The sequence below is a fragment of the Varanus komodoensis genome, unplaced genomic scaffold (genome assembly GCF_004798865.1).
Source record: "Varanus komodoensis strain SLA01 unplaced genomic scaffold, ASM479886v1 scaffold20_1, whole genome shotgun sequence".
NCBI lineage: Eukaryota > Metazoa > Chordata > Lepidosauria > Squamata > Varanidae > Varanus > Varanus komodoensis.
The window spans coordinates 19,642,404-19,666,634 of record NW_025335587.1 but is presented as its reverse complement, the minus strand read 5'-3'; the positions used below and the strand labels follow the sequence as shown (position 1 = coordinate 19,666,634).

At 57.2% G+C, this 24,231-nt stretch overlaps 1 protein-coding gene across 1 annotated transcript; it reads left to right on the top strand.

The window, feature by feature from the left end:
• Positions 1 to 3,871: 3,871 nt before the first annotated feature.
• On the top strand, positions 3,872 to 22,770 carry NXN (nucleoredoxin). The gene is made up of 8 exons (XM_044430416.1): positions 3,872 to 6,813; positions 7,983 to 8,100; positions 9,424 to 9,557; positions 10,438 to 10,538; positions 11,022 to 11,128; positions 13,055 to 13,234; positions 16,398 to 16,522; positions 20,521 to 22,770. Exons 1-8 carry the CDS (start codon positions 6,694 to 6,696, stop codon positions 20,701 to 20,703), a joined length of 1,068 nt encoding a protein of 355 aa, XP_044286351.1. The 5' UTR covers positions 3,872 to 6,693; the 3' UTR covers positions 20,704 to 22,770.
• Positions 22,771 to 24,231: the final 1,461 nt, after the last annotated feature.

Here is a 24,231-nt window from a genome sequence, read left to right as displayed (position 1 = left end):
CCTGCTTTGCATTTCAACAGGGTGGGATTGCTCACTTTTTCAGTAAAGGACTTTCTTCCCTCTCTGTCTTTCTCTCTCTCTCTCTTTTTTTTCTTTTCGGAAAAGGCGTCTTGCTTTGTTGGTTTGCTTGGGAGCCTCTGCCAAGAATGCATGTAATTAGAGCAAATGAAACCCAAACTTTTCTGCCTGAGCATGTCCAGAATATGTCTGTTGAATGTGCTGGAAGGGGGTGGAAGGCAGCCTTCAGGTGCTTTGTGTGTGAGGGGACCAGCAGGGGAGGCTGATCCCCTCCTGCAGACTCTCCTGGACTCTCCCACCGCAGAACCGAGGTGGTAGAGTCCTAGAGCGGCAGAGGGGACTGTACCTCTTCCGTGGCTGGGTTCACCTTGACCTGCCCCCCTTTGCAGGGAAAAAAACCAGCTCACATCCCGCGAATGATACAGCGCAGAAGTAAAGGAGCCCTTCTGTGAAGTCGTCAGGGGACTCGCTTGCAGATGCTCTCTTCCCCCAGCAGTCAAGGGCAGGCTCCGGCCGGTTGCAAACAGGGGCGTGGGATATTTCTTCGGGAAGGTTTCCCCTCCAGGCCCCACCGCAGAGACTGCTCTTGAGAGGCGGAAGCCAGACTTGGCCCAGCCACTTTGTGCTGCGGTATCCAGATTGCAAAGTGTCCTTTAATTTGCCTGGCATTGCGTGTTGTGGTGCTGCTAGTCCTCATGGCCATTTAGGGCCTCCCAGATCAGAGCCTGTGTCACACGGTTTGGGGGAGCGGGAGTGGGAGGGTGCCGTTTTGTCCAGCTCCAGCAGGTAGGCTTCCCCCTGGAGCCTCTAGCTGACCACGACGGAAACAGGACACTGGGTGCAGACAACTCTTTCCAGATAGGATTCCATTTCAGAGAAACTCGATGGCCTGATTCTGGTGGAGGGTAAAGCAGAAGGCAAAGGGATGGGACAGAAGTCCGGGATATTGTCACTTGATGTCCTTCCTTCCCTCCGTGCAGCCTTCGGAGAGGTGTGGCAGTCTTTTAGAATTTGGACGGAATTGGAAAGCAGCTGGGGTGCTCCCCCATAATTGGTGGTGGCAGGAAAAATGTTGGGTCCGGGGGCCAGCTGTGAAGACAAGCACCCGGTCCCTTTGCTTCAGGGATGCATTAGCAGAAATTAAACTTTCCTTCACCTGTGCAAAATCATGTAAGATATATCGCATCTCCGCTGCAGGTTCCCAGGAAAGACTGGAAGAGCCAAACGTCCCCCGAGACGTGGAGTGCTGGAGCGTCCCGGCCTGGGTGGGCTGACTTCACGTGACTTTGGGGATGGCTTTTTAAAATAATCTCCTTTTCCCAGCTGAAGTCCCTCGATTCTGGCAGGGAACCCTTTTTAAACCACCACTTTTCTTTTGGAATGGAGGCCGATGGCTTTGTTCAGAAGATCGCTTGTGAGCTTTGGACAAACCTCGTTTCCTTCTCGGCCCGCCAGCCCAAGGGTCTCCGTAGCCGACGACGACTGTGTCGCAGCACGTTCCTCCTCCGCAGCAGACCTGAGAGAGGAGAAATCCCAATTCCAGCTCCTTTCCTCAGCTTTCCTATTGCCACAATATTGGCATTGCTGGGTCAAATCCAGGATCTAAAGGCACAGTGCTTCCAAGGAGGCCCAGGAAAGCTAGAACTTTTCCAACTTTCCGAGTCTTCCCGACACTTTTGATTGGCTGGCTCCCAGCCTGGCTTCCTGATTGGCTGACTCCCAGCCTGGCTTCCTGATTGGCTGGGATGCTTATATAAACAGCCTAGTTCTGGGGAGACCCCCAGTCTCAAAACCTTCCCCAGATGGTATTTCTTCTCCCCTAAAATGGAAGCCGGATCGGGTCTCGCCCTCTGGTGATGGAACGGCTCTCATTTACCTTGGCCTTCCCCTTCTTCCTTCGGGGCAACCTTCTTTTGAAGGCGCCGGTTCTGCATTTTGCAGGCTGAAAACGGAGGGCACCACACGCTAAAGATGGGTTACCGTGCAGACCTGAGGCCTGACCGGAGACCATCCAGAGAAGAGTCTTTCTGGTGGCGGCCCTGTTTCGGTGGAGCGGTGCCTCTAGAGGCCAGAGGGGCTCCAGCATGACGTGTCCAGCGCTTCCCCAAAATATCTTTGTTTCAGGAAGTCGTCTGCTGCCCAGCGGCCGTTCTGACCTCTGACCCAACACCGTTCCACTTTTCTGGACCTAGTCAGCTGCCGTCCAAGATCGTGTTCCTCTGAGCATCGTACGGTCCCCATTTGGTTTCGAGGGGCTCCCACGGTCCAGCTCTGAACAGATGGGGGATTAAGGCAGAATCGCACCGCCCCCCCCCCTTTGCAGACTTTGAGTCACGAAAGATAATATTCTCTCTCTCCTAATTAGCTAAAGTGAAGCCCCGCTGTTTGTCTCCCAACGGGCGACTCGCTGGGTTCAGTGGCGCCCTAGATACGTCTGTCTTCTCTTTTTCTCTTTCCTTGGAGTAGTTGGGCAGCTCTTAGATTTGAAACGCATCTGATTAAAGTCCAAGCAACCCACCACCTGCTTCCTTCCTTGCGTGGGGGGAATAACAGAAGGAGAAGGCAATGGAAGAAAAGTTTCTGGCTTCGCGCAGAGAAAATTGGCTCCGAAGTGGGGTTATTGCATACTTAGGCCGGGAAGACGTAAATATACGGTATATTTATACACACACACACCGCCTTTAATAAGACTCCTTATGCTGGAGGTGCTTAACTGCTCCTTTCCTTTTAAATACGAAGCTGCGTTAACAAACGCAGACCTTTGATCCATGGGGCCTCTCGCAGGAGCACAGAAACGGGCTGGGATCCAGCGCACCAGACGGGGGTCTGGAAGCATTCAATAGAAACGTTGGCTCCGGCCCACCGCCCTGCTTTTCGGCAGGCTCCGAGCCTCAGGTTTTGCCAGCGCCATCCTCGGATCCAGAGCATGCACTGATTTAATTATCTTTCTGGAGATGGCAGGGCAGATTCCACCCCCCCCAGCCCCCCTCCCTCTCAGTGATCTTTGAGAAGAAGGTGGAAGAAATACTCCTCCTCGGTTGGGGCACCACACAGCCCCGTCCAAAAGCAGGCCTAGGGAAGAGGACTCGCTGGTACAGGCTCGGAAAGAGCTGCTCGCCTAGGGTGAGGGCCAGTGGCTTCCCAGGCGACCAGGCAGAAATACCCCCGTTGAGCTGTGAGAGTGGGGGAAAGTATGTAGGCTTTCAGGTTGGCTTGCGATGTTATACCTGGGCTTGATGAGGGAGCTGGGAAGGTGCGCTCAGGGCAACCTGCTTCTTGTATTGTGCCTGGAGAGCCGTCGTGAGCTCGGGGTGGACTATGGAAATCTGGGTTTGAGGCCCCACTTGGCCCTGAAGTTGGCTGGGTGGCTTTGGGGTACAGTTGCCGCAGGGATACCATGGAGAGGCAAAAAAACCCCCCATTAGCCAATTCGACTTCCTTGCAAGGAAAAAATCTATTCTATTCTGAAGAAACATCCAGAGCGGCTGCTGAAAAGCTCCATTAACACTGGATGAGAAGAAAAAGCCTTGCAAAATGACTCCCGGGGGCAGTGAGTTCCGCAGAACAGCCCGGGGCCACTCTGGCTAGGCCCCGCCAACGTAGCGGTGGGTGGCATGACCCCTCGGAGAGGGTACCCTGCTAAACGGGGAGGGGGCAAATCGGTGCCTCTGGGCTGCCCCACAGGGCTGTGCCCCCCTCTCCCGCCCCACCCCCATTTTCCCACCCGTCGCTTCCCGGCCTTTGTGCCATCCCCTTGCTGCCAGTTCTAAAAGCTCAAAGTGCATCTCCGGAGACGCAGGTGAGCGGTTCTCATGTGGCCCCGGTGCAATTCGGCCCTCGGACCGACAGCTTCCCCACCCCTGCTGTGCGGGCCAGTCGGCTGCCCCGAGCCCTCGCATCCCCCCATCCCGGGACTCCTCCGCAATTCCGGCATGCGCCCGCCTTTCGCCTCGCCCCGTCTCTTCTCGGGCGCCACATTCCTGCCTAATTGACTAATGCCGTTCTGTTTACCTTGGGTTTGTTATGACAAATAAGATGGATTTTTCCTGGCGCTCGAGTGCGGCAGTTTCCAAACAAACCGAGAGGCGCGATGCGCCGAGCAGGGCACACCAGCGCGGGAGGGAGGGGCGCATGTGCTCGCACATGTCCTGCGGGCAGCGGGAGCCGCCTGCCTTTCATTGTCGGGCTGTTTGTTTGCCGCTCTGGGCCTGTCGCTCGTGTTTTGGCTACGATCTCGGCACTTTCGTCTCCGTGCCGCGGAAACGGCTTGCATTTTTGTGCCAGCACTGTGTGTGTGTGTGTGTGTGTGTGTGTGTGTGTGTGTGTGACCCGCAGGGTGTGTGGGGTTGGGTGTTATTCTCTGCTCAGTTTTTTCTTCTGGCAGCAACACGTAGGATGCAGGACAGTGGAAGCCCCTTCACTCCTGCCAGCATCCCTTCCCGAGCCGCACGTCCACGAACATGCGCAGAGTGTTTTCTCTCATTCAACTGATCTATTCCCAGGGGCTTGGGAACGGTCCTGGCTGCTTTGCCCCTTCTCCGCCTCACAGACTCGCGTGTTGACGGGCGAAGCCCCTGCCGCAGCTCAGGGCTGGCACCTCGACAAGCTCGCCCGGCCAGGCTGTTTTCTTTTCTCACCTCTGTCAGGCAGCCTTGCTGCACAATGGATGGAACGGGTGTCCCTCTCTCTCGTCCGGCGTCTGGGGAGCTTTTGCTTCCGCCAGAGCGAGGCCGTGCCGAGCCCCCAGCTATCTCAGCCTCTCGGAAAAACAACCAGGGTTTTCTTTCTTAGAAGACCTCGTTGGCAGAAAATCCATTTGCTCCTAGGATTTTCCCGTGTTTGCATTTATTGGGGCTCTCGAAGGCTTTGTTGTGTGAGCAGCTGAAGTGGAAACTGCGGGGAAGGAGTGTGCTCTTGGGAGTCTTCTGAAAGTTAGAATAGGTTTGGGGAAAGACCCGGAAAATCCATTCGCGAGAACCCAGAAGGTCTTCCGGGATTATTTTAGGAACTGGGCAGCTTCCCGTGGAAACCCTACTCAAGCCGTTCCTACCTCTCTCCCTGCCTTCCTCTGTAATGATGAGGGGATAATATTGGCCTACCTTGCAAGGTTGCTGTAAGGTCGCGTACTGGACAATGCATATGAGGTGCTTTGAGGGCACTGTACAAATGCCAGGTATCCCATGTTCCCTCTTGGTGCAAAAGTACCAAACTTTTTTCTTCCGACAAAGAAAAAAATGTTTTTCAGCAACAAAATTGGCTCTTTTGAAGGGAATAGGGACTGGAGAACTTTGTAGGCGCCGCTGGAATGTTCCAGCAATTTCTGTTTCCCTCACAGCATTCCAGAAATCGCGGTTTTCTAGCTGACGGTGGGGACATCCAAATGGCGTGGCGGAGGGTGTCCGTGCTCCTTCCTCCGGGAGATGGTCACAATGCCAGGGGGGTTCTGGGAAAAGCAAAATGGTGGACAGTAGCCCAACCGCGCGGCTGCTGGCCATTAGCGCTGGCCTGTGCCTCTGTGCCGCCAGGCCGGCTCTGAGTCGGGGGGCTGCGTGGGGTGGCCCTGGGCACACCTGCTCCGCTCGGTCCGTCTCCTGCCGTCTTCCCTCTGAGGTCTCCCAAACGCAGCCGGCCATTTTGGGAGAGGGCCGGGTGGAAAAGGCCCTGTGGAAATAAACCTGTGCCAGGATGCGATTTGGCTCCGCCGGGGTTGCCCACAAATAGCTCTGGCCTGTCTCGCAGGATTGATCGTTCCCAGCAAAACACCGGGTAGCTCTCCCGCTCTTGCTGACGGAGCTGGAAAGTCTCGACGGCTCTCGAACGTGACGGCCAGAGGAGGCGCCGCACTTGGAAGCCGTCTGGAGAGGAAGGGCTTTTTTCCGGCCTGTGGGCTTCCAGCTGGCTGATGCCGGCTCTGGCTGGACCGGCCGCCTCTCTTCGGTCCGTTCCTCGGAGGCCCGGGTTGGATGCGACACGATGTGCCATCCCCGGGACGTGGCGTGTCTCAGCTTGGGGCCTGGTGGATGGGTTTCGGAACCGGTTTGTTCCGGACCCGGTAACCACAGTCGCACGACCGCAGTGGTGAACTGACCCAGGCAGTCGCAAGCAGAGAGAAAGCATTTACGAACGGGCGTGAGTCAAGGCCTGGTGCACTTCAGAGGGATTACGGCTGCCGTGACTTCAGCTCACTGCTGGCCCAGCCATTGGCTGTGTTGCTGAGGATGATGGGAACTGTAGCTCAGCGCAGGCCCAGGCACCGGACTGGAAAAGGCCAGTGCATGCGAAAAGAACAAACAACCGGCGCACGCGAACAGAAGCGAATTGGGGGAATAGTTGCAGTATTCCTAAAATCCGGTGTTAGTTTTGCAGCCCAGATTCGGCTTGCTCTGAAAAGCATGGTGGCCGTATCCACAGAGCCCAACGAGAATACGCAGTTTTGTATTTATATATACCATTTATTACTGCAGGTTGTCAACCCAAGCAACACACATTGTCTCAGGAAAGAACTTTTAGCAGGAAGCAATTGTTAGTCGAGGGGAAATAGGGTGGAATTCTTCGAGGCCTGAAAGGCCGTCACAAGGAGGAAGGGCAGGATCACTTCTCGGAGCAGGGAATAACGGGCACACGCCCCACGCTTCTGTCCTGTGATTCCAGGAAAAAGCCCTTTCCAACCACGGCATGCGTGCGTTCTCCAGAATTCTGCCACGTCGCTTCCACCAGCGGCTTGTGCCACCGGCCGAGCAGCGAATCCCCTCTTTGGAGCAGGGGATGTGTCAGGCCTCCATCCCAGAGCACTTGGTTAGAAAATGTGGCGGTTAAAATCTTGGCAGCCTGCTGCGAGCGCCCGGCTCGACGTGATCGGGCCGCTCTCCCTTTGGCGGCGGCCGCAAATGTGGATGTTTTATTTCCCCGGCTTGCTTCAGTGCGTCCCTTCCCTCTTCCCCGGGTGATGCTGACCCCGTTTCTCCCGGGACGCCCAAATCCCAGCTGCCTCAGGCCCTCCGACGCTGAGCTCATGCCACGCCGGTCGACTGTAACGCGAGGAGGGAGCCGAAGGAAAGCTGACGCAAGCCACGGGCTCGGGTCGGTTTTGCCGCTCGGAAAATCTGCCCAAATAAACAGAAGGATTTGGCTGCTTTTAAGTGGACCCTCGAGCAGAGAATTTGCAAACACATCCTGGGCCACTTCCAGCGACCATGGAAACTCCATAAAATGTCCCCTTTTGACTTTGGAGAGAGGTGACCTTGCTTTTCTCTGTTTCGAGGGCTTGCCAAAAAGCTGCTTTCTCTCCCTCTTCTGTTCCTGCCACTGAAGTTTGCAAGGGCGAAAGGGCCGCTTCTCTGGGGTGGTAGCCTAATGCAAAGAGGAAATCGTTTTAGGCAGGGGCCCAGAGGAAACAGACATCATCAGCAAAAAAAAGGTCTTTGCCCCGAGGAAGTTCCAATTGCACTTTCACAGGTTCAGTGGGGCTCACACCCAGGTAGAGTTTCAGCTTGCTGGTCTGAGCTTGATTCAGGGATTGGGGAGAAGTGTTTGTGAATGCAACAATTGTTTGAAAGAAATGAAAACACGTTGAGCTTGCCGATATTTTTGTTGGACTAGACTCATCCCTGCTACCGCAGGAGGTCGGAATACCTCTTCTGCCATGGTTTTTGTAGTCCTTCCTATTGGAAAACTGAAGCTTTAAGTATAAATGTGTTGCCAAACAAACAAGGAATATTTGCAGTTGAGTGGACAACTTAGATTTGGCTCATCGGACCGCCGGGGTCCTCGCAAAACCACTCGAGACAACGCCCTGCGCTTCGCAACGGGCATGTGCAAAGGGGAAAGAAAAAACAGGTCTCTGCCCAGAGGTGCTTACAGTCCAGTGTCAACCGTCAGGGAAACGAAAGACAGCGAACACCCGTGTTCCACTGCTTGTTCCCACATCTCTGCCCCCCTCTTTCTTCTTTCTGTTCTCCTCCCAGCTGAAACTTTGGAACATGTTCCGGGTCTCCAACATTCCTTCGCTGATATTTATAGACGCCAGCACTGGGAAGGTTGTGTGCCGGAATGGCCTGTTGGTTATCCGAGACGACCCAGAAGGTAAGACGGGCATTGCGCCCCTTCGCCACGCCAAGGGCCCCCTCGCCGCGGAGCCCTCCTTGCCCCGCCTGGCAGAGGCGGAGGGCAACGGACAGGCCCGTGCACCGGGGCCGTCTTAATTCCCGGCACCTTCCCCTTCGTCGTTTTTACAGCCGCGTTCCTTCGGAGAAGCAACAGCTTGTCTTCCCAGGGGTTTCTTGTATGGGAAGAGCTAAGTGAGGAACAGAAGGACAGTTCCGGAAGCCCGGGAATTGGGTGGGAGCGCAGGGGGCACGGGCACCCACGGCTCGGAGCAGACAAGTGGGTTTCCTTTTGCCCCTTCAGTTAGGAAGAGTGTTCATGGCGGGCAGCAAATCCTTTGGACTACAACTCCCATCATTTCCCAGACAGCTTGGGAGTTGTAATCCAAGGCACCTGGGCAAAGGCCAAGTTGGAGAGAGTCTGCAAGCTCGTTTTTCAGGGCTTTGGAGGATAATGGCGCCTTCGGGGAGCCGGCCAGAGCAGGAGCCTAAAGGTGTTTTACTTACCCAGTGCGGCTATTTTGCAAAAGAACAGGGCAACAGATCCCTGCCCCAAGGAGTTTACAATCTAGGAATAGACTCAGGGAAAGTAACAGAAAGAAATGGAGGCAGGGTGGGTGAATGAATGCCAGGGTAAAGCAGGCATTAATGTTTTATTAAGACTTTGTAATAGTAATTAGAAGAATTTGTTGTTAACCATGTGAATATTGTCCTTCGGTGTATCCACACTGCTTTTTTCCGAATATTTAAGGCACTGCCAAGCCAATGCATCAGCCTCTGAGAATGGACACTCTTATTTAGCGGGGCTGAAGCCTAATATATTCATATTAAAATGATTAATATCATTTTAATATGAATATATTGTATTCATATAATACATGTCACCCTAACAAAATAAGATGAAAACAACAAGACAAAAATGTAACGATCCACATAAGTTAATACGCATGAAATGTATTTTTAAACATGAAAACATTGAGGAGCCCCTGATAAGAGGAATCAAGCGGCAGATCAAAGGTTAATCCTTTAATTAACTGAACTTGGTGTTCGAAGGGATATGCCGAAGAGGAATGGAACGGGGTCAGGTTTTCCCCGCTGCTCTGACTTCTGAATTTCCTGGAAAGCGAAGCAGAAACGAGAGCAGTGGGACGGGGAACAGCTGGAAAGTTGGGGTCACGTACCCCTGATCCACCGGCAGCTGGATTTACGGGTACCTGTGCTTGGACTCCCGGATGCGGATGGAGCGGTCGCCCTTCGGGATCCTTCCTCACGGCCTGCTCTCCTCCTCTCCTGCTTCCTTCAGGCCTGGAGTTTCCATGGGGCCCCCGGCCATTCGGCGAGGTGGTTGCCGGACCTCTCCTCCGGAAAAACGGCCAGTCGCAGGAGAGTAGCGTCTTGGAGGGCTCCCATGTCGGCGTTTACTTCTCCGCGCACTGGGTGAGCGGCGTTGACGGCTCTCGCGTGTTTGGCGCGCTCCTTGTTTGACGGGAGAGTGTCTCCTTCTGCTCACAAGAGAAGTGCGGGGAGCTATAGGAGAGCCGGTGCTTCAGCAGTGAGGCGGTGCAGACGGAGGGCTTCTGGAAGGGGCGACGGTTTTGCCGGTCCCTGGCTCTCCATCGGGCCTTGGTCATGCGCACGTGGCCACTTTTCTGGAGGGCTTGGCAGCAGGAGCCTCTTCCAGAGCAGGGGTGCAGGTGCTTTTCCAGCACGCAGCCCGAATTCCGTTCTGGAGGAGCTCATGGGACTGCTCTGGGGATGGGTGGAGCCTAGAGCCAAAAGGGGTGGCCAAAATACCCCCAGGATGCCAGCAGCTTCCACATCAGAGCTCTTCTCCTGGTTTCGAAGCTTAGGAGAGGCATTTTGATCTTTTGCAAGTTGGGAAATGCCAGGAAACTGCCGGAGGATTGGTGGCTGAGTGGAAGCCGGTGGGATTTCTGGGTACTCCCAGAGGGAAGGCTTAATCGGGCCTCCAGGCTTGAAGTTCTGTCTCTGATGAGATCCCCTGTCTGGCAGAGCTCAGACCTGGCAGTGGGTGGGAAACGTGAGATGGCTGTGCCACAGAACACGTGCAGAGTGCATTCCCCTCTTCTGTGAGCAGGTTCATGCCAGTGGATTTCATTCCGCTTCCCGTCGTAGCGGAACTGTGTCTGAAAGCAATTGGGAACGGCTTGTTCAGTCATCACTGTTCTGCCTTGGCTTTGCCTTTTGTTTTGTTCTGGGGAAAGACTGACCAAGTTTCTAGCCCACAATGTTTCTTGTTTTGTGGCCAAAACAAAACATTCTCTGCATTTATTATTATTTATTGATTGGTCTCCAGTGCCCACCCTGCAGAAGCCTCACCCGGGTGCTGGTGGAATCCTATCGGAAAATCAAGGAGGCTGGTCAAAAATTTGAGATTGTCTTCGTCAGCGCAGACAGGTAACAGCTGCTATAGACCTCCTCTCCACCATGGATCTTCCTGTGCCTTTTGGAATCTCTGGCCAGTGAGGCCATATAAGTTTCATAGAAGTTGCTCTGGACGCAGAATTGAGCTATTGAGAATCTCGCCAGAGCAAGCTTCTAGTCCTTATGGTGACCTTGCTGCTGTGCTTAGAAAGCAGGTGCGCTCTCCTTGGCTGAATGCGATTTTGGAGTCTTGGGAAGGGGGAACAGCAGGAAACTCTATTGCATTATCAGAAATATACACACGCACAGGTATAATATACGATAACAGATTAAACAATATAAAATGTGTGCCATTTGGCAATGCAGAACCCAGTGCAGGGATTTCATGACCACGCTGTCCCAGGAAAAAGGGATGATGGGCATCGAAGAAGTGAGGAAGAGAGACAGCATGCAAGGAAAGAGGAACGGGGAGGGTAGAGGAAAAATACCATCCCTCCTTCCGCTTCACCCTCCCAGGTCAGAAGATTCGTTCAAACAGTATTTCAGCGAGATGCCCTGGCTTGCGGTCCCGTATGCTGACGAAGCCCGGAGGTCACGCCTAAACCGGCTCTATGGCATCCAAGGTAGGGCGGAGAAATCATCCGCGTGGAGCTTTGCTCTGAGGGGCAGGTTTCCTGGTTCCCTTCTGTTTCTGGAGCACTTTTTGGCGGAGCGCTAGGGGAAAAATCTTAATGGGAGGACACATGGAGTGCTGTTCCTTTCTCTGGGCAGCAGAAACTGGCCGGCTGGGGATGTCCCACCACCAGTGAGGAGGCTGGGCTGGAGGACTCCAGAGGCTGGCATCGCAGTTCTGGCTCCGGCAGGGGGCAGCGCATGGGCAAACTTGGCAAGCAGGGTGAGAGGCCCCCCGCAGCCGAGTGGCGGCCCCAGGCGATGGGGATTTGCTGAGAAGCACCTTCATTCATCGGTCCCGGTGGCCGTCCTGGGGGGAAGGAGAAGGCGCTTGTTGTCCCTCCCTCCCCCCCCCTGCTCCAACCAGTGATCCTGCTGGCTCACACTCGCTTCAAGCTGCTAGTCCTCAAGGGTGCCCAGTTCAAGGCCTGTGGTACCTGGCACGCTTGGCCTGGACTTCATCACTCCAGTGTCCGGGTGTGTTTCTCCCAGTCGGCTGGGTAAGGAACGCTGGCGCATGTGGGGGGGCGGGATGAGCCGTCTCCCTCCTGCGTTTCCTCAGCCTCCTCGGAAACCCGATTCCGGGACAGCTGAGGAGCAGGTGGCCTGCTGGACAGGAGGCGTCTCTTGACATCCATCAGGGTTTTCAGGCCACTGAGGGGCGGGGAGGGGAGCAAAATTGAGGGAGGAGAGGGGAACAAAATGTATTAAGTTTTGTTTACATAAAATAAACAAACATAATACATACAATACCAATTAAAACCCCCGATTCACCCTGGCTGCAAATGAAAACCTATAGATCATATTAAAAGTTGTTAAAATATTGTTTAAATAAAAAGGTTTTAGCCTGCGTTCGCCGGGCAGGCAGACAGGGTGGCTCGAAAGGGCAGCTTGATCTGGTTCAAAGCTCTTGTTCCCAGACAAGAGGGAGTCCTTCCTGTTCACGGAGCAAAAATGGGGAAGCCATCAAACTGGGGGGCACTGGGAGAGTGGGGGGGGGGGCTTGGAGGACTGGATGGACCTCCCGGGAGGGGCAGAGCTGTGGCGCACGCCTTCCCAGGGCTGGACAGAAACCAATTCCGCCTCTCCGGGATAAATCCGTCGCCTCTGGGCCTCTCCAGGTTGGATTCCTGCAGTTTTGTCGTTGAAGGCAGCGCTCCTGGGGAGGGATTTGGGAAGGGGGCGCCTGGGGGGGCTGAGGATGCAGAACTGTGGAGTGGCTTAGCCCCCTTGCATTCCCCCCCCCCAAATAATTGAGGATGGGGGGGTATACAAATGAGCCCTGAACCATAAACTGGAAATTGAATCAAGGCTGCGATCTTGAGCGTGCTTCCTTGAAAACTAAGCCCATCAAAACCGCTAGGGGTTTCTCGGAGAAAATATGCCTGAAATGTACCGTCACTGGAAAGTTAAGGCATGAAACCGAGTTCCATCGCTCTCCCAACCGCTGAAATGTACTTTGGCTTTTTGTATGCGGGGGAGCTGCTGCAGAACAAGCCAGCCAGCTTGCTCTTTCTTTGGAAAGGTCAGAAAGCCAACGTGTCTCATACCACCTTAAGGACTAGTACATTGACTATGCCATTTTAAAAACCATTAAGGTGGCATGAGACCCTTTCTTGTTTTTGCCACTGCTGAGCAGTATAACTGTTCCTTTGCACAGTGTAAATCAAAGGACACTTGGGAGCAGAGCGAGGAAGGGACGCGCCTGGGGATGCTGGGCTTTGGGGGCTGACGGAACGGAGGGGGGTCTGTGTCCCCTCCCGTGTCCCGCCCTTCGGCTGGCAAAGGCCACGGTGCCTGCAGAGGCCTCCTGGGCGCTCCCCACAGCCCCGTCCCCGTCGATCCTCAAGCGGGCGCCCTGATGTCTCCCTGCCCAGGCATCCCGACCCTCATCATCCTCGACCCCAAGGGGGACGTGATCACCCGGCAGGGCCGCGTGGAGGTGCTGAACGACATCGAATGCCGCGAGTTCCCCTGGCACCCCAAGCCCGTCCTGGAGCTGACCGACTCCAACGCTGTCCAGCTGAACGAGGGTCCCTGCCTCGTCCTTTTCGTAGGTAAGGAGCCCCCCCCCACCCACCCACCCCACATCCTCCTGCAGCTCTCGGCCTCTGGGAGCCCTTCCTTCCTGCATCTCCCCGCTTCTTTCATCTCAGCCAAGGAGGTCACACGAAACGAGAGGGTGCAGAATGTAGGTCATTGTCAAGTTGGAAGAAGTTTCTAGACCTCATGATTGCAAAGATACCCTTAAGAAGACATAGGTGGTTTGATTTCTGGCATGGTAGAATAATGGGGTCCCCCCTTCTTTCATCTCAGCCAAGGAGGTCACACGAAACGAGAGGGTGCAGATTGTAGGTCATTGTCAAGTTGGAAGAAGTTTCTAGACCTCATGATTGCAAAGATACCCTTAAGAAGTCACAAGTGTTTTGATTTCTGGCATGGTAGAATGAAAACCCTAGCAGATGGGGAGGCAGTGGGGCAGGGGGGACTTGAGAACTTTGCACGGAGCTCCGTGCCCCATCGCGTGCCAGAAGAATGCAGAACCGGCTTGGCACGATGTCGCAGAATCCAGCACTGCAGTGTTGCGGAAGCTGAGCCCCCTGGGGCCAGAGACTCTTCTCCTGCTGCCCCGTTTTCAAATCGAGTGCACAGCACCCTGAAGAAGCACCGATTCGGGCCAAGAAGACGGGCTTTGCCAGATCAGGCCAACCGAGGGATTCGCCCCAGTGTCCTGTCCCCGCCGTGGCCAGCTCCCCGAGTGGGACAAGAAAGCGAAGCGTCTTTCACGCCACACGGTTCTTCCCCCGGCTCGGCTGCCGCCACAGAATTGCAGGCTGCAAATCCGGGATGCCAGGCAGGGAATTCGCCCCTTCCCCAGCCCAGGGCGGAGTTGTAATCCCCGTTAATCGGATGAGTGGCCGCAGCGCCCCGCTGGCTCGCTCACAATGGCGCTCCGTGTGACGCCTCCCGGCATCCGCCCGGCTCTCGCCGGCCAAGGGCTCCCGCTGCGTCTGAATGCGGCTGTTTGCCCACTGCCGGAGTTCGGGCCGGGGTTCCTCCCTGCGCCCCCTTTTATACGGCACGGGCTTCAAAGCGCCCCGAGGCTCCGTCGGGCCCCCAAACCCACCCGCAGGCGCCACGCATTCCCGCCCTGTGGGCTCGGTCTTGCTTTAGCCAGCGGGCCTCGGACGAATCCCGAGGCTTTTGAAAGTGCTCCTCCGATGGCGAGCGCGCCGGCCTTTCCGCTCGGGGCGCTGCTTCGCCCAGGCTGGCGCAGCGGGAGCAAATCCGCGCGTGTAGCGATTTGCACGCCGCTGCTTCGTGCGATTTCTCCTCGTGAGGTCACGCGTCCCCTTGCGGAGGAGAGAGCCTCACAAACGGGGCGAAAACCAGGTTTTGCCTGCCTGGTTTGGCTCTGCTCTGTGGGTTGCACCCGCCGCTGTCCCGGTCCCCGTTCCTTTTAATCCTCACAACGACCCTGCCGGGTAGGTCGGGGGAGACGGTGACTGGCCTGTAGCTCCCCAATGAGGGATTCATTGAGCAGGGATCCCCATTTAGTCACCCTTGATGCTTCAGTGTGGGTCCTCCAGGCATTTCGGACTGAATTACCTGTAAGGGCCGGCCAGTGTGGCCACAAGAAGGACCAGCCTGTCGCCCCGATCGCTTCTCCCGGGCTTGGATCGGGCTCCTCCGTCCGCAAGCCTCCACCTTGTTCACTGGCAGCTCGTTTTCCTGCGTTGCTACCAAAACAGGTTCGGCCGCGGCAAGAGCGAGGCTCCCGGTTTTCCGTGCTGCCTGCTTCAGTCTCTGCAGCCTGCAGCCCCCCGCCCCTTCGTCCTTCCCCGGCGCGCCTCCTCTTCTCTTCGGCTTGACCCCACCGCCTGGTCCCCTCCGCCTCCCCTGCAGCTCTCCACTCAAGGGGTCTCCATCCCCGCTGGGACCCATTTCCCCCAGCCGTCTCCCGGAGCCGGGGGTGCCGATCAACCGGCTCGCCTCCCGGGGGCTGATGGACAGGCAGGCGCTCGCTAACGAGGGAGGCCCCGGGGGGGCCATTATCTTTGCCGGATCGTAGCGTCTCCCCCAGCTGCGCCTGCCCGTGCTTGGCTGGCATCGCCGACGGTCGCCCCTCGCAAAGAGCGTGTGGCCGGCTGTCCCTCTCGATGTGACCTTCCAAAATGCTAAAAACCCTGCATCCGACTCTTCTTTCTCATCACGCTTTGGGTGTGTGGCCCTGCTCTCTCAAAGGCGGCCTCGGAGGGCTCCGTGGGAAAAGGATTTTTAAAAAGGAGAGCCACTCCACCTCGTTCGGTCCCCGCCTATCCAAGGTCTAACTCTCAATATGTAGAAGGACGGCCCTGGGGAACTCGGCACGATCGGTCGAGCTGGACCTCGCGTCGTTCTTGGCACGTCGCTTCGCCGCTTTGTTTTGAGGCCCGTTGCAAAACGAATCTTATTTTTCCGTGTTAACTTACCCTTGAAATTGCATTCTGCATTTTTCTCCTCGCGCTTTGAATGTAAAATAAAAAGAGGCAGTCAGAAATAACATAAAAAGACAACTGCGAAGGCCAGGCCGTGGAAGGAAGAAAACAGCCACCGGCGTGCCGTCACCTAGCAATTAACATGAAAAGAGCCGTTTGATGGATCACCATAAAAGCAGAGCAGCCGAGAGAAAATTGACAGTTAAATTGCCTGGAATGATTTCAAAACTGCCTGTACTGGGCACCCAAATTGCAGCCGACTTGGCGTCAAGGGAGCCTGGATGGAGAGGAGGTTCTCCGAATGCGGTGCCATCACGGGGAAAGTTCTTTCCCGGACCGTGGCCGGCTGTTTCTGAGATGGAGATGGGATTCCCCGAGGTCTCTGGACCGTGTCCTGGGGCGGACTGGATCTCCACTGGGTGGAGAGAAGCGCTCGGGGGCTGAATTGGGGGTGGGAGGCGAATTGCCCGAACCCCTAGCCTCTTTTCAGCTGGGCAATATCCTGAGCTAAATTTGAGCAATGAGCATGTAGGAAGAGCAGGCAAATCCGGGTTGGTAACCCATGGGAACAGAGAGAGAGATTCCCTGCTTTTTGTGGAAATATTCCCTGGAAAATCTGTCTATTCCTGTCTTGCCCGCATGAGATTCAAAGCCCGTAGCCGTGCCCCAGGGCCCCGCTGCCGCTCTCCGCCTCGAGGCCGCCCCGGGGCGTCTTCACGCCAACCCTTTTCCGGTCCCGCAGATTCCGACGACGACGGGGAGTCCGAAGCAGCCCGGCAGCTGATCCAGCCCATCGCCGAGAAGATCATCGGCAAGTACAAAGCCAAAGACGAGGAGACTCCGCTGCTGTTCTTCGTGGCCGGAGAGGTACGTGGCCCCTCTCGCTCGCCGCCCACGATTCCCTTCCAGACCTGAAGCTGGTCAGCTGCGTTTTGCACTGGTCTGCTTCCGTTGGGAAGGAAAGGAGGATCGACCATGCAGGGCCGCAGACCTGGGTTCAACCCAGGAGCCAAATTCCACCCCAGAAAGTCCTGGGGGGGGGGCATTCCAGCAGTGGGCGGGGGTGAAGGAAAAGCGGAGGGGCCTGCTTTAACTTCAAGGCATCTGGGTCCTGCAGAGGATTTCCAGCATTCCCAGCTTTCAGGAGAGGAAGCTGGGGGAAAGCAGCCCAAAACTGGGGAGCCCCCAAATAATTAGTGATTGGGGCAGGAGGGAGTTGTAGAAGCCCAGGGGGGCTGATTGCGAGCTGCGGGGGGGGGCGCATCCAATTCTCTGTGCCTGAGGTCTTTCTGCCGGAGCGAGTGCCTAAATTTGGGAGGGGCAGCCAAGATTATGCAGTGGGAAACAAAGGAAAAGGGAAGCTAATCAAGTCACACAGGAGAGGGGGTCAAGGATTCTGGTTCCGTGTTAAGTGGACGCACAACAACCCTGTAAGGTAGGACAGTGCAGTTTTCACCCCTTTATAGGGGTGAGCGTCAGGGAAGAAACTTTAGACTTGAGCCCCAGTAGCTCCACAGCTGATGGGACGGTGCGGTGTCCTTTCCAGAGGGCCCGGCCTCTGACGGAAGGTGGGAAATTGCACCGTGGAATCATTCAGCCGCACGAAACAAGCCAGCAGCTCAGGAGAAAGCTTGGGCTGGAAGAGCCTTGCCTTGACCTGCAGGATCTCTGCCTGCGAGCCTGCGTTTGCCACATTTCTGTCTGGCTTCCCCCCCTTTTTGCAAGGACCCCAAGGCAGGTGCCCTCTTTCCCCTTGCCATACTTTTGACACCACTGGCTCAGAGTCACCCGGGGGCTTGATGAACCGGTGAGAACTTGCACCCGCGCCGGCCCAAGGCCAGCTCCCTGGCCGTTGCGCCAGCCTTGCTCTCGAGATTTCTGCACGACTGCGAAATTCCATGCCCACGTGTTTTGGGTGACGTTTTGCTCTCAGGCTTGGGCTTTCTGACTTTGAAATGGGGCCCTTCCGGGCAGCCATTCATTCTACCCCCGGACAAAATCAGGTGTGCAGAGAATCATGCAGGGACACGCCGTGGGACAACCACGCAGACTCATACAGAGACACACAAACACGGGAGCAGAGAGAGAGACACACTCAGATGAGGGGGGAGGCGGTGGAACGTGCGGGGGGCAGCCGAGAACACGGGCACATGCCTGTCGATGCTCGCGTGGGCGCCTGCGGCGTGGGCGACAGGCCCGCGTGCGTGGAGACAAAGGGATGCCCCCGGCCCCGTCTTGCAGGCCTGCGTCGCGCCCCTCTTTGTGCCCCCCCCCCGCCCCCGGGCCCCCCCCCCCCCCCCAGCCACCTTTGGGACGCCTGAATGCACGCCTTGTTGCAAAGCTGCGTTCCCAACAAAGGCTGGGCGCCCAGCTCGCCCCAGGAAATTATTTCCTCCCGCCCCCCCCCGCCCCACCGCATCGGTAAAAACACTGCCGGTCATTCATCCGCACGCCATCTGCTCGCCGGCTCCCTGACAGCCGCGTCAACGAGCCATTCATCACCTCCGGGGCGCCCCTGCCCAGCCGGCTCCGCGCCCCCCTGGCCGGGGAGGGGGCAGGCCGGGGAGGGGGCTGCGGCAGGGGCAGGGGCAACGCCCCCGCGGCTGCTGGCGCCGTGCGGATGTGCGGGCAGTGCGGCACGGGGGCGGGCGCTCCCTCGCCGCGCCTCCTCCTGCTCGGCGGTTCTCGCACGCACGACGGCGGCTCGGAGACGGGCCACACCTGTCCGGCCCCCCAGAGCAAGGGCAGCCGGGATGCATCCTCAGCAGCTGCCTCCACCCCCGGCAGGGCTGGGAGCGCCGCGGTGGCCCCCGGGGGCCGAGGCGGTGGCCCCCGGGGATGGGAGCAGGGTCCGCCTCCGTCGGGTGCCGGGAGGAAGTGGGGGCGCTGTTTCTGGCAGGGTGGTGAGGAAAGGAGAGGCGCTGGCCCCGAGCCACGGCGTTGGGGGCAAGCGCTTGCTGGCAAAGGGGCTTCTTGCTCTGGCGCCTGGAGCCACGTTCCGCCCACTGGGCGCCCCTGTGCGCCCCCCTGCCGGAGGAGCGCTCCCTGGATGGCAACGTTGCTGTTTGGTGGTTAGCGTGGCAGTGTGGTGTAGTGGTGAGCGGAGGGGTGTTGCCTCAAACACACCGTTGACGTGTGTGTTCGAGTCCTTGCACAGCAGTGGGAGAGCACCCAGGAAGGGTGTTTGCCACGGATGCCGTGCTGAGCGCCTAGGAAAGGTGCACGCATAAAAAGCGAGTGCAGTACATTAAAATGTGCTTCTCTCTCTACAACACCCCTGTAAGGTGGGCCAGAATCAGCATCGTTCCCCCTGCCACAGAGAGCAAAGCCGAGCGAGGGAATGCGTGGGGACTGAGATGCAAGCAGGCGCTCCGCACGCCCTTTCAACTACTTTTTTCCTCTCGGCCATAAGGACTAGAAAATTAGCCCACCCATCAGCTTTAAAAAGTTCTCCAACTGCATTGCACGTCTGTACTGAGGCTTCCCTGGCCACAGTTCAGTGTGACGCTGCAAAGCAGAATTGAAATGGGAGAGAGAGAAGCGACGGGCCCCCTTCACCTCCTGCACATCTCGGTCCTGTTGTCCAGGAGATCGGCGGAGGAGACGCATCTGGGAAACTCCGCTGCCGAGTCTCCTTGGAGCGTCTGGCCCAGGCCTGTAGGCCTGACCGCAGCCCCTCGGAAAGAAAATGGGGCGGGTGGTCCAGGCTGCTGACCTGCTGCCCTTCTGAGCAGGCGGGGGGGGGGGCCTCCAGCCACGGGCCTTGGGCCGAGCTCCCTCTGTGGCCTGGCGCTCCGGCGGGGCTGGAGGCGGGGGCCCAAGACGGCCCCCTGCTCCTGCCCAGCCCCGTCCCTTCCAAAACCCCGGGTAGACTTCCGCGATCCAGCAGCGCCTCTCCACGGAGCACGAGGAAGCACACCTAGCCCTCTGCGCCCCCCTCCCCGTGTCATCCTCGCGCCAGCCCTGCGAGGTAGGCTCGGAAAGCCTCTTGCAAGCCTTGGCGGCCTTCCGTCACTTGGCAAGCAGAGTTCATAGCTGCCCCGGAGGAACATAAGCCTCCGAAACCGGAGCATCGAACGGAGGGGGCTCGAGCCGTCCCCGTGCCCACGGCACGTCACCCTCCGCAGAGTCGGGACACAAACTGCGCACGTTCAGTTGTGCCTTCCGACCTCCTCCGCTGCTCCTGCTCAGAGCCTTTTCTCCGCCTGCAGCGTTTCAGAGCCGCGTGGCGTCCGTGAACCCGCTCCGGGTTTGGTGAGCCGCCCGGTTGGGCCGCTGGGCTTCAAAGGCGTGTAATGAACACCCTTTCTCTTTTTTTTAATCATAAGCTTTCTTCAAAATTATGGTCCTAAAAACAAAGAAAAACTAAAAACAACGTCGATCATCAAAAACATCGGGCCTGCTGGGTCAGCCCCCACATTTTTCTTCCATTTATGATAACTTAAAAACTTATTTATTTATTTAGGGGACTTCTATGCCGCCCCATTCGCCAAAGCCTCGGGGCGGCTCGCAAACCATAAATAAATAGAATTCAGTAAAACAATGTAAATTAACAATATAAATTAAGTCGCCCTGGCCAAAGAATAAATAATATTAACAACTGAAATAACATTTGAATCCAATGTTTAAATCTATATGCGGTCCGTTTCTCTCGCCAATAATAAAAAGAGCCCCAGGTTTGATAGACGTCAGTATCTTCTTCCTCCTTCGACGACAAAGCCAGTCTATCCATTTCCGCCCAGGCCAAGGTCTTTTTTAGGATCGGCGTGTCGGTGGGTGGTTCCTCACTTACGGACAAGCTTTCTCGAGACCGGGGCGGGCGGCTCTCGCCCGCCGCCCGCTCAGCCTCTCTTTCCGTCTGGCAGGACGACATGACCGACTCCCTGCGGGACTACACGAACCTCCCCGAGGCCGCGCCCCTGCTCACCATCCTGGACATGTCCGCCCGGGCCAAGTACGTCATGGATGTGGACGAGATCACGCCCGACATCGTGGAGACGTTTGTGAATGACTTTCTAATGGACAGGCTGAAACCTGAGCCCATATAGAGCCGAGCGCAGGCAGGGGGGCTCGGAGCCGGGGGGCTGCCCCGCCGGCTGCCCTTCCCAGCCTCGCTCGGACGTTACCCGCCCCCCCCGCCCCCCAGCTCTGTATGCAGCCTGCGCTTGACCTCCTGCGGTGCCTTGTTCTCAAAAGCAGAGCTTTCTCCTCTCCCGGGTGCCTCGGAAGCCAGCTTTCTCGCAAGGTGCTGTTCTCGGCGGGAGGTGCTGGCGGGGTGCGGGGGGGAGACCCGGCGTGGGCACGGGGGGCCGGTGGGACGCCCGGGGCGGCGTGGTCCGGACGTGCACTAGAAGGGCGGGCGCCTCGCCCCTTGCGCGGGCCGCGTCGCCATTTTAAACATGCCTTCGGGGCCGCTCACACAACCGGCGGCACGGCAGCCGTGGTCCCCTGCCTCCTCCCCCTCGCCTTCCCGGGGGGGGGGTACCCCTTCCTCCTGCCCCCGCCCCATCCCATCCCAAGCGAGCCCACTGACCCGTCGAGACCGTCTGCTTTTGCTGACTGTTTCGAAGGAAACCTCGCCGGGAGCCAGGCAGTTCCCCCAGGAAATCATCCCCTTTGCTTTTGGGGATCGGACGAGGGTCTTCCACAGCTTCCAAAACACCCAAGGGAAGCATTTCAAGCAATGCCGATCCCAACCAGTCCGTGTGACCGATAAGATTTCATTTCCTCTCTTTGTCAAATTAGGGACATAAGCACAGAAACAGAGCGGGTCAGAAGGGGCCTCCGGGCCATCTAGTCTGACCCCCGGCCCCAGCCGGCTCCGCTCAGGACGTGCCCACCATGTGGACGTCACATTAGGGATGAGTTAGGAAGACGGAGGTTCCTCAGCTGAATCCAGAGCCCAGAACCAAGCTGGACAGGCTGAGGTACGAGATGCAGCGCAGCTTTTGCGAGGGCACCGCTGCCCAGGTCCCCGCTCGCCGAGCTCGCTCAGGTTACAGTCCGGGTCCCGTCCCTCTTGCAATTCAGTGCCGTGCGTGTGACTGATCTGGCCAACAGACTGTCTGTCTTGGATGACCGTCGGCATGGAAAGGACGCTATTCCCATCGTCCTCCTCCAGTTGGGACTGTGACCCAAGCAGCTGGGCTGCTGCCCCCTTGCCCAGGCGGCCTCCCGGGCATCCGATGTCCACACTTAAGGACCGGGAAGTGCCGGGCAAATTAAATTCGCCAGTGTCCTGGCGTCTGCAGCCCCGTCTTTACAGGAGTCAAAGCACAAGAGAGGGGGATGGGCAGGTATGGGGGGCTTTGGGCCCCCCTGGGAGATAGAAAGGGGGGAAGAGGACAGGCTGCAGGAGCTGCCCCATGGGGTGACGATGGGGGGAACCGTTTGCATGGAATGGTCCAGATTTTGGAGCCAAGCCTTCCAAACTAATAAATGCATCGTTATTCTCTTTTTTTTTTCCCTTTTGGAGAGTGGTAGGGCAGCCAGCCCCACCTCTAAATTAAGCCGAAGGCCGTTCCCTCCCCTCTGCTTCAAAGGTGACCCATCTTCCCGTGCTTCTAGCCAGAGACGCCACCCAGTTCAAAGCCGCCCCGAAATCCGGGTTTACTTGGAGCAGCGAATCACCTATTTCAGTGCTTTGCCCCACGGTGGGAGGGACGGCACCGGCTGCTCGGACGGGCAGCGAGCTTTTCAGAGGGGCCCTCCTGTAGCCGAGGGCCGGGTTCCGCTTTCCACCCCATGCCGAAAGACTCGCAGCCGGCCCCCGACCAACGGGCCACCCCCCAGCGCCCCCGAAAGAACGCCTCGGACTGCTTTACATCGATCCGTTTCTTTTTCACCCCCTTCTTTGTAGAGCCCTCCCTTCACATAAGTACCCCCCCCACCCCACATGCAGACAGCTGGTAGTTGATAGAGTGGGCCTCCGCAGAGGCGGTTTCCCCTCGTCAGCGCCGCCCTCGGCCCTGGGCAGGGAGGGGGAGCCGTGGCACTCGAGTCGGGAAGCGCGGCGCCTGCTCCTCTTGCTTCTTTTCCTCTGGCGAAGTCGGACGTTGTAAAAACTGTACATGGTGATTGGAACTTTGTAATAAAAACTGTTCTAGGAACCGGAATTGCTAGGAGTGTGCTGTAACAGTGGGGGTGGGCAGTGACTGGGGGAAGAGAGGTGGGGATGGGGCAGGAGAGGAAACGGCCCTGTAGGATACGTGTTATGGCAAAGGTGGTTTAGGAACCTCGGGCAGCCTCACAGATGGTGGGGGCAGCCTACTTTCAAAAGCTGGTCCGTTCTGCCCAAAATGACCAATGCTTCATTTGTTAGATAAAGCAAAGTTTCTAGTCCATATGAGGATTTGGAGGAGAAAAAAAGCATGCTCATTTCTTCTAAGGTGGGGTATATGCTGTGTATGGTCTGCCAGATTCTCTGTGCCTTTTCTTTCGTAGGCTCTTAAAGATTGCACTTTCCCTGTCCTTGCTGGAGGGAAACACTCTGAACTTTACCAGAGCGCTGCCCCCTGCATGCAGAGTTCAGCCGTCTGCGTTCGGCCCTCTAAGCCCTCCCCCGTCGGGTGTCCTCCATCCAGCAGCCTAACCATCTGGAAGGCGGCAGGTAGGGAAGGCTGGGCTGAGCCGTGCCAGTGGCACTTCCGTCAGAGGTGGAGGAGATGGTCTTGCCTGCGCCAGGCCGGGGGTGGCGCCCACGTCCCAAGACGGCCGCTTGGTGCGCTGAGGGCCCTCGGCACGGATTCGGCCCTTGCCCGGCCCTGAAGCGGCCGTGCGACCCTCTGCAGCGGTTTGCCGCAGGGACCGTGTCCCTTGGAGTCGAGGCCCATGAGGCCCGGCACGATAAGAGCCTGGGCTGAAGCCAGCAAATCCCGGTGCTGCACCCGCGTCGTTCCAGAACCGCTTCTGGATGCCGTCAGCAAAGGGAGATGCCGAGGCTGCAAGAATGCAAACTCCGGCTGCTCACGTGGGAATCCTTGCACCGACACACTGCCACCTTCCGGGCAGAGGAAGATGCACAGCCTGCGTGGCCCATGATTAAGAACCCACAGGAAATTCCACCCCACCCAAGCCTGGCTAGGTAATAATTAGGAAAGAAACTACTTTCGGGACTAATGAAGACATGCACAGAAGTTTTCGTCCGGGCAAGCCGTTCCAAAGATGTTGCCGGCATTTGGCAGCAGGCGCGATTCCTCTGGGGGCGATGGGAAAGCAGACGGCGCCGCGTCCGTGTGTTACAAAAGGTTGAAGGCGCGGTGGTGCACGCATGTTCCGGTGGGAAAGGAAAAAGGCAAGGAGACGCCTTGGGGCCGTTGTTCCCTGTCCCTTCCTATCAACATGGGCATGGAGAGAAAGAGAAGATCCAGATGTATTCCACACACATCTGGCCTCTGCGTAGAGAGAGACACCTTCTCTTGGTGGAAGCAGATTGCAAGCTCTTGGGAAGCCCCCCAGGAGCCAACCTGCACAAGGGCAAAGTGCCCTCAGAGCTCCTGCTCGGGAAGGCAGGGCGGGAGAAGGAAGGGCCGGTTTGGGGATGGGCTCTTGCTCAAAGCACGGGGTGGGACGTGCTT

Bases quoted from the DNA above. Each gene is read 5' to 3' on its own strand.
- NXN (XM_044430416.1), top strand. From the start codon at position 6,694: ATGCGTGCGTTCTCCAGAATTCTGCCACGTCGCTTCCACCAGCGGCTT. The intron at 6,814-7,982 runs GTTAGAAAATGT...TTCTCCTCCCAG, and splicing joins CCTCCATCCCAGAGCACTTG to CTGAAACTTTGGAACATGTT. The intron at 13,235-16,397 runs GTAAGGAGCCCC...CCGGTCCCGCAG, and splicing joins CTGCCTCGTCCTTTTCGTAG to ATTCCGACGACGACGGGGAG.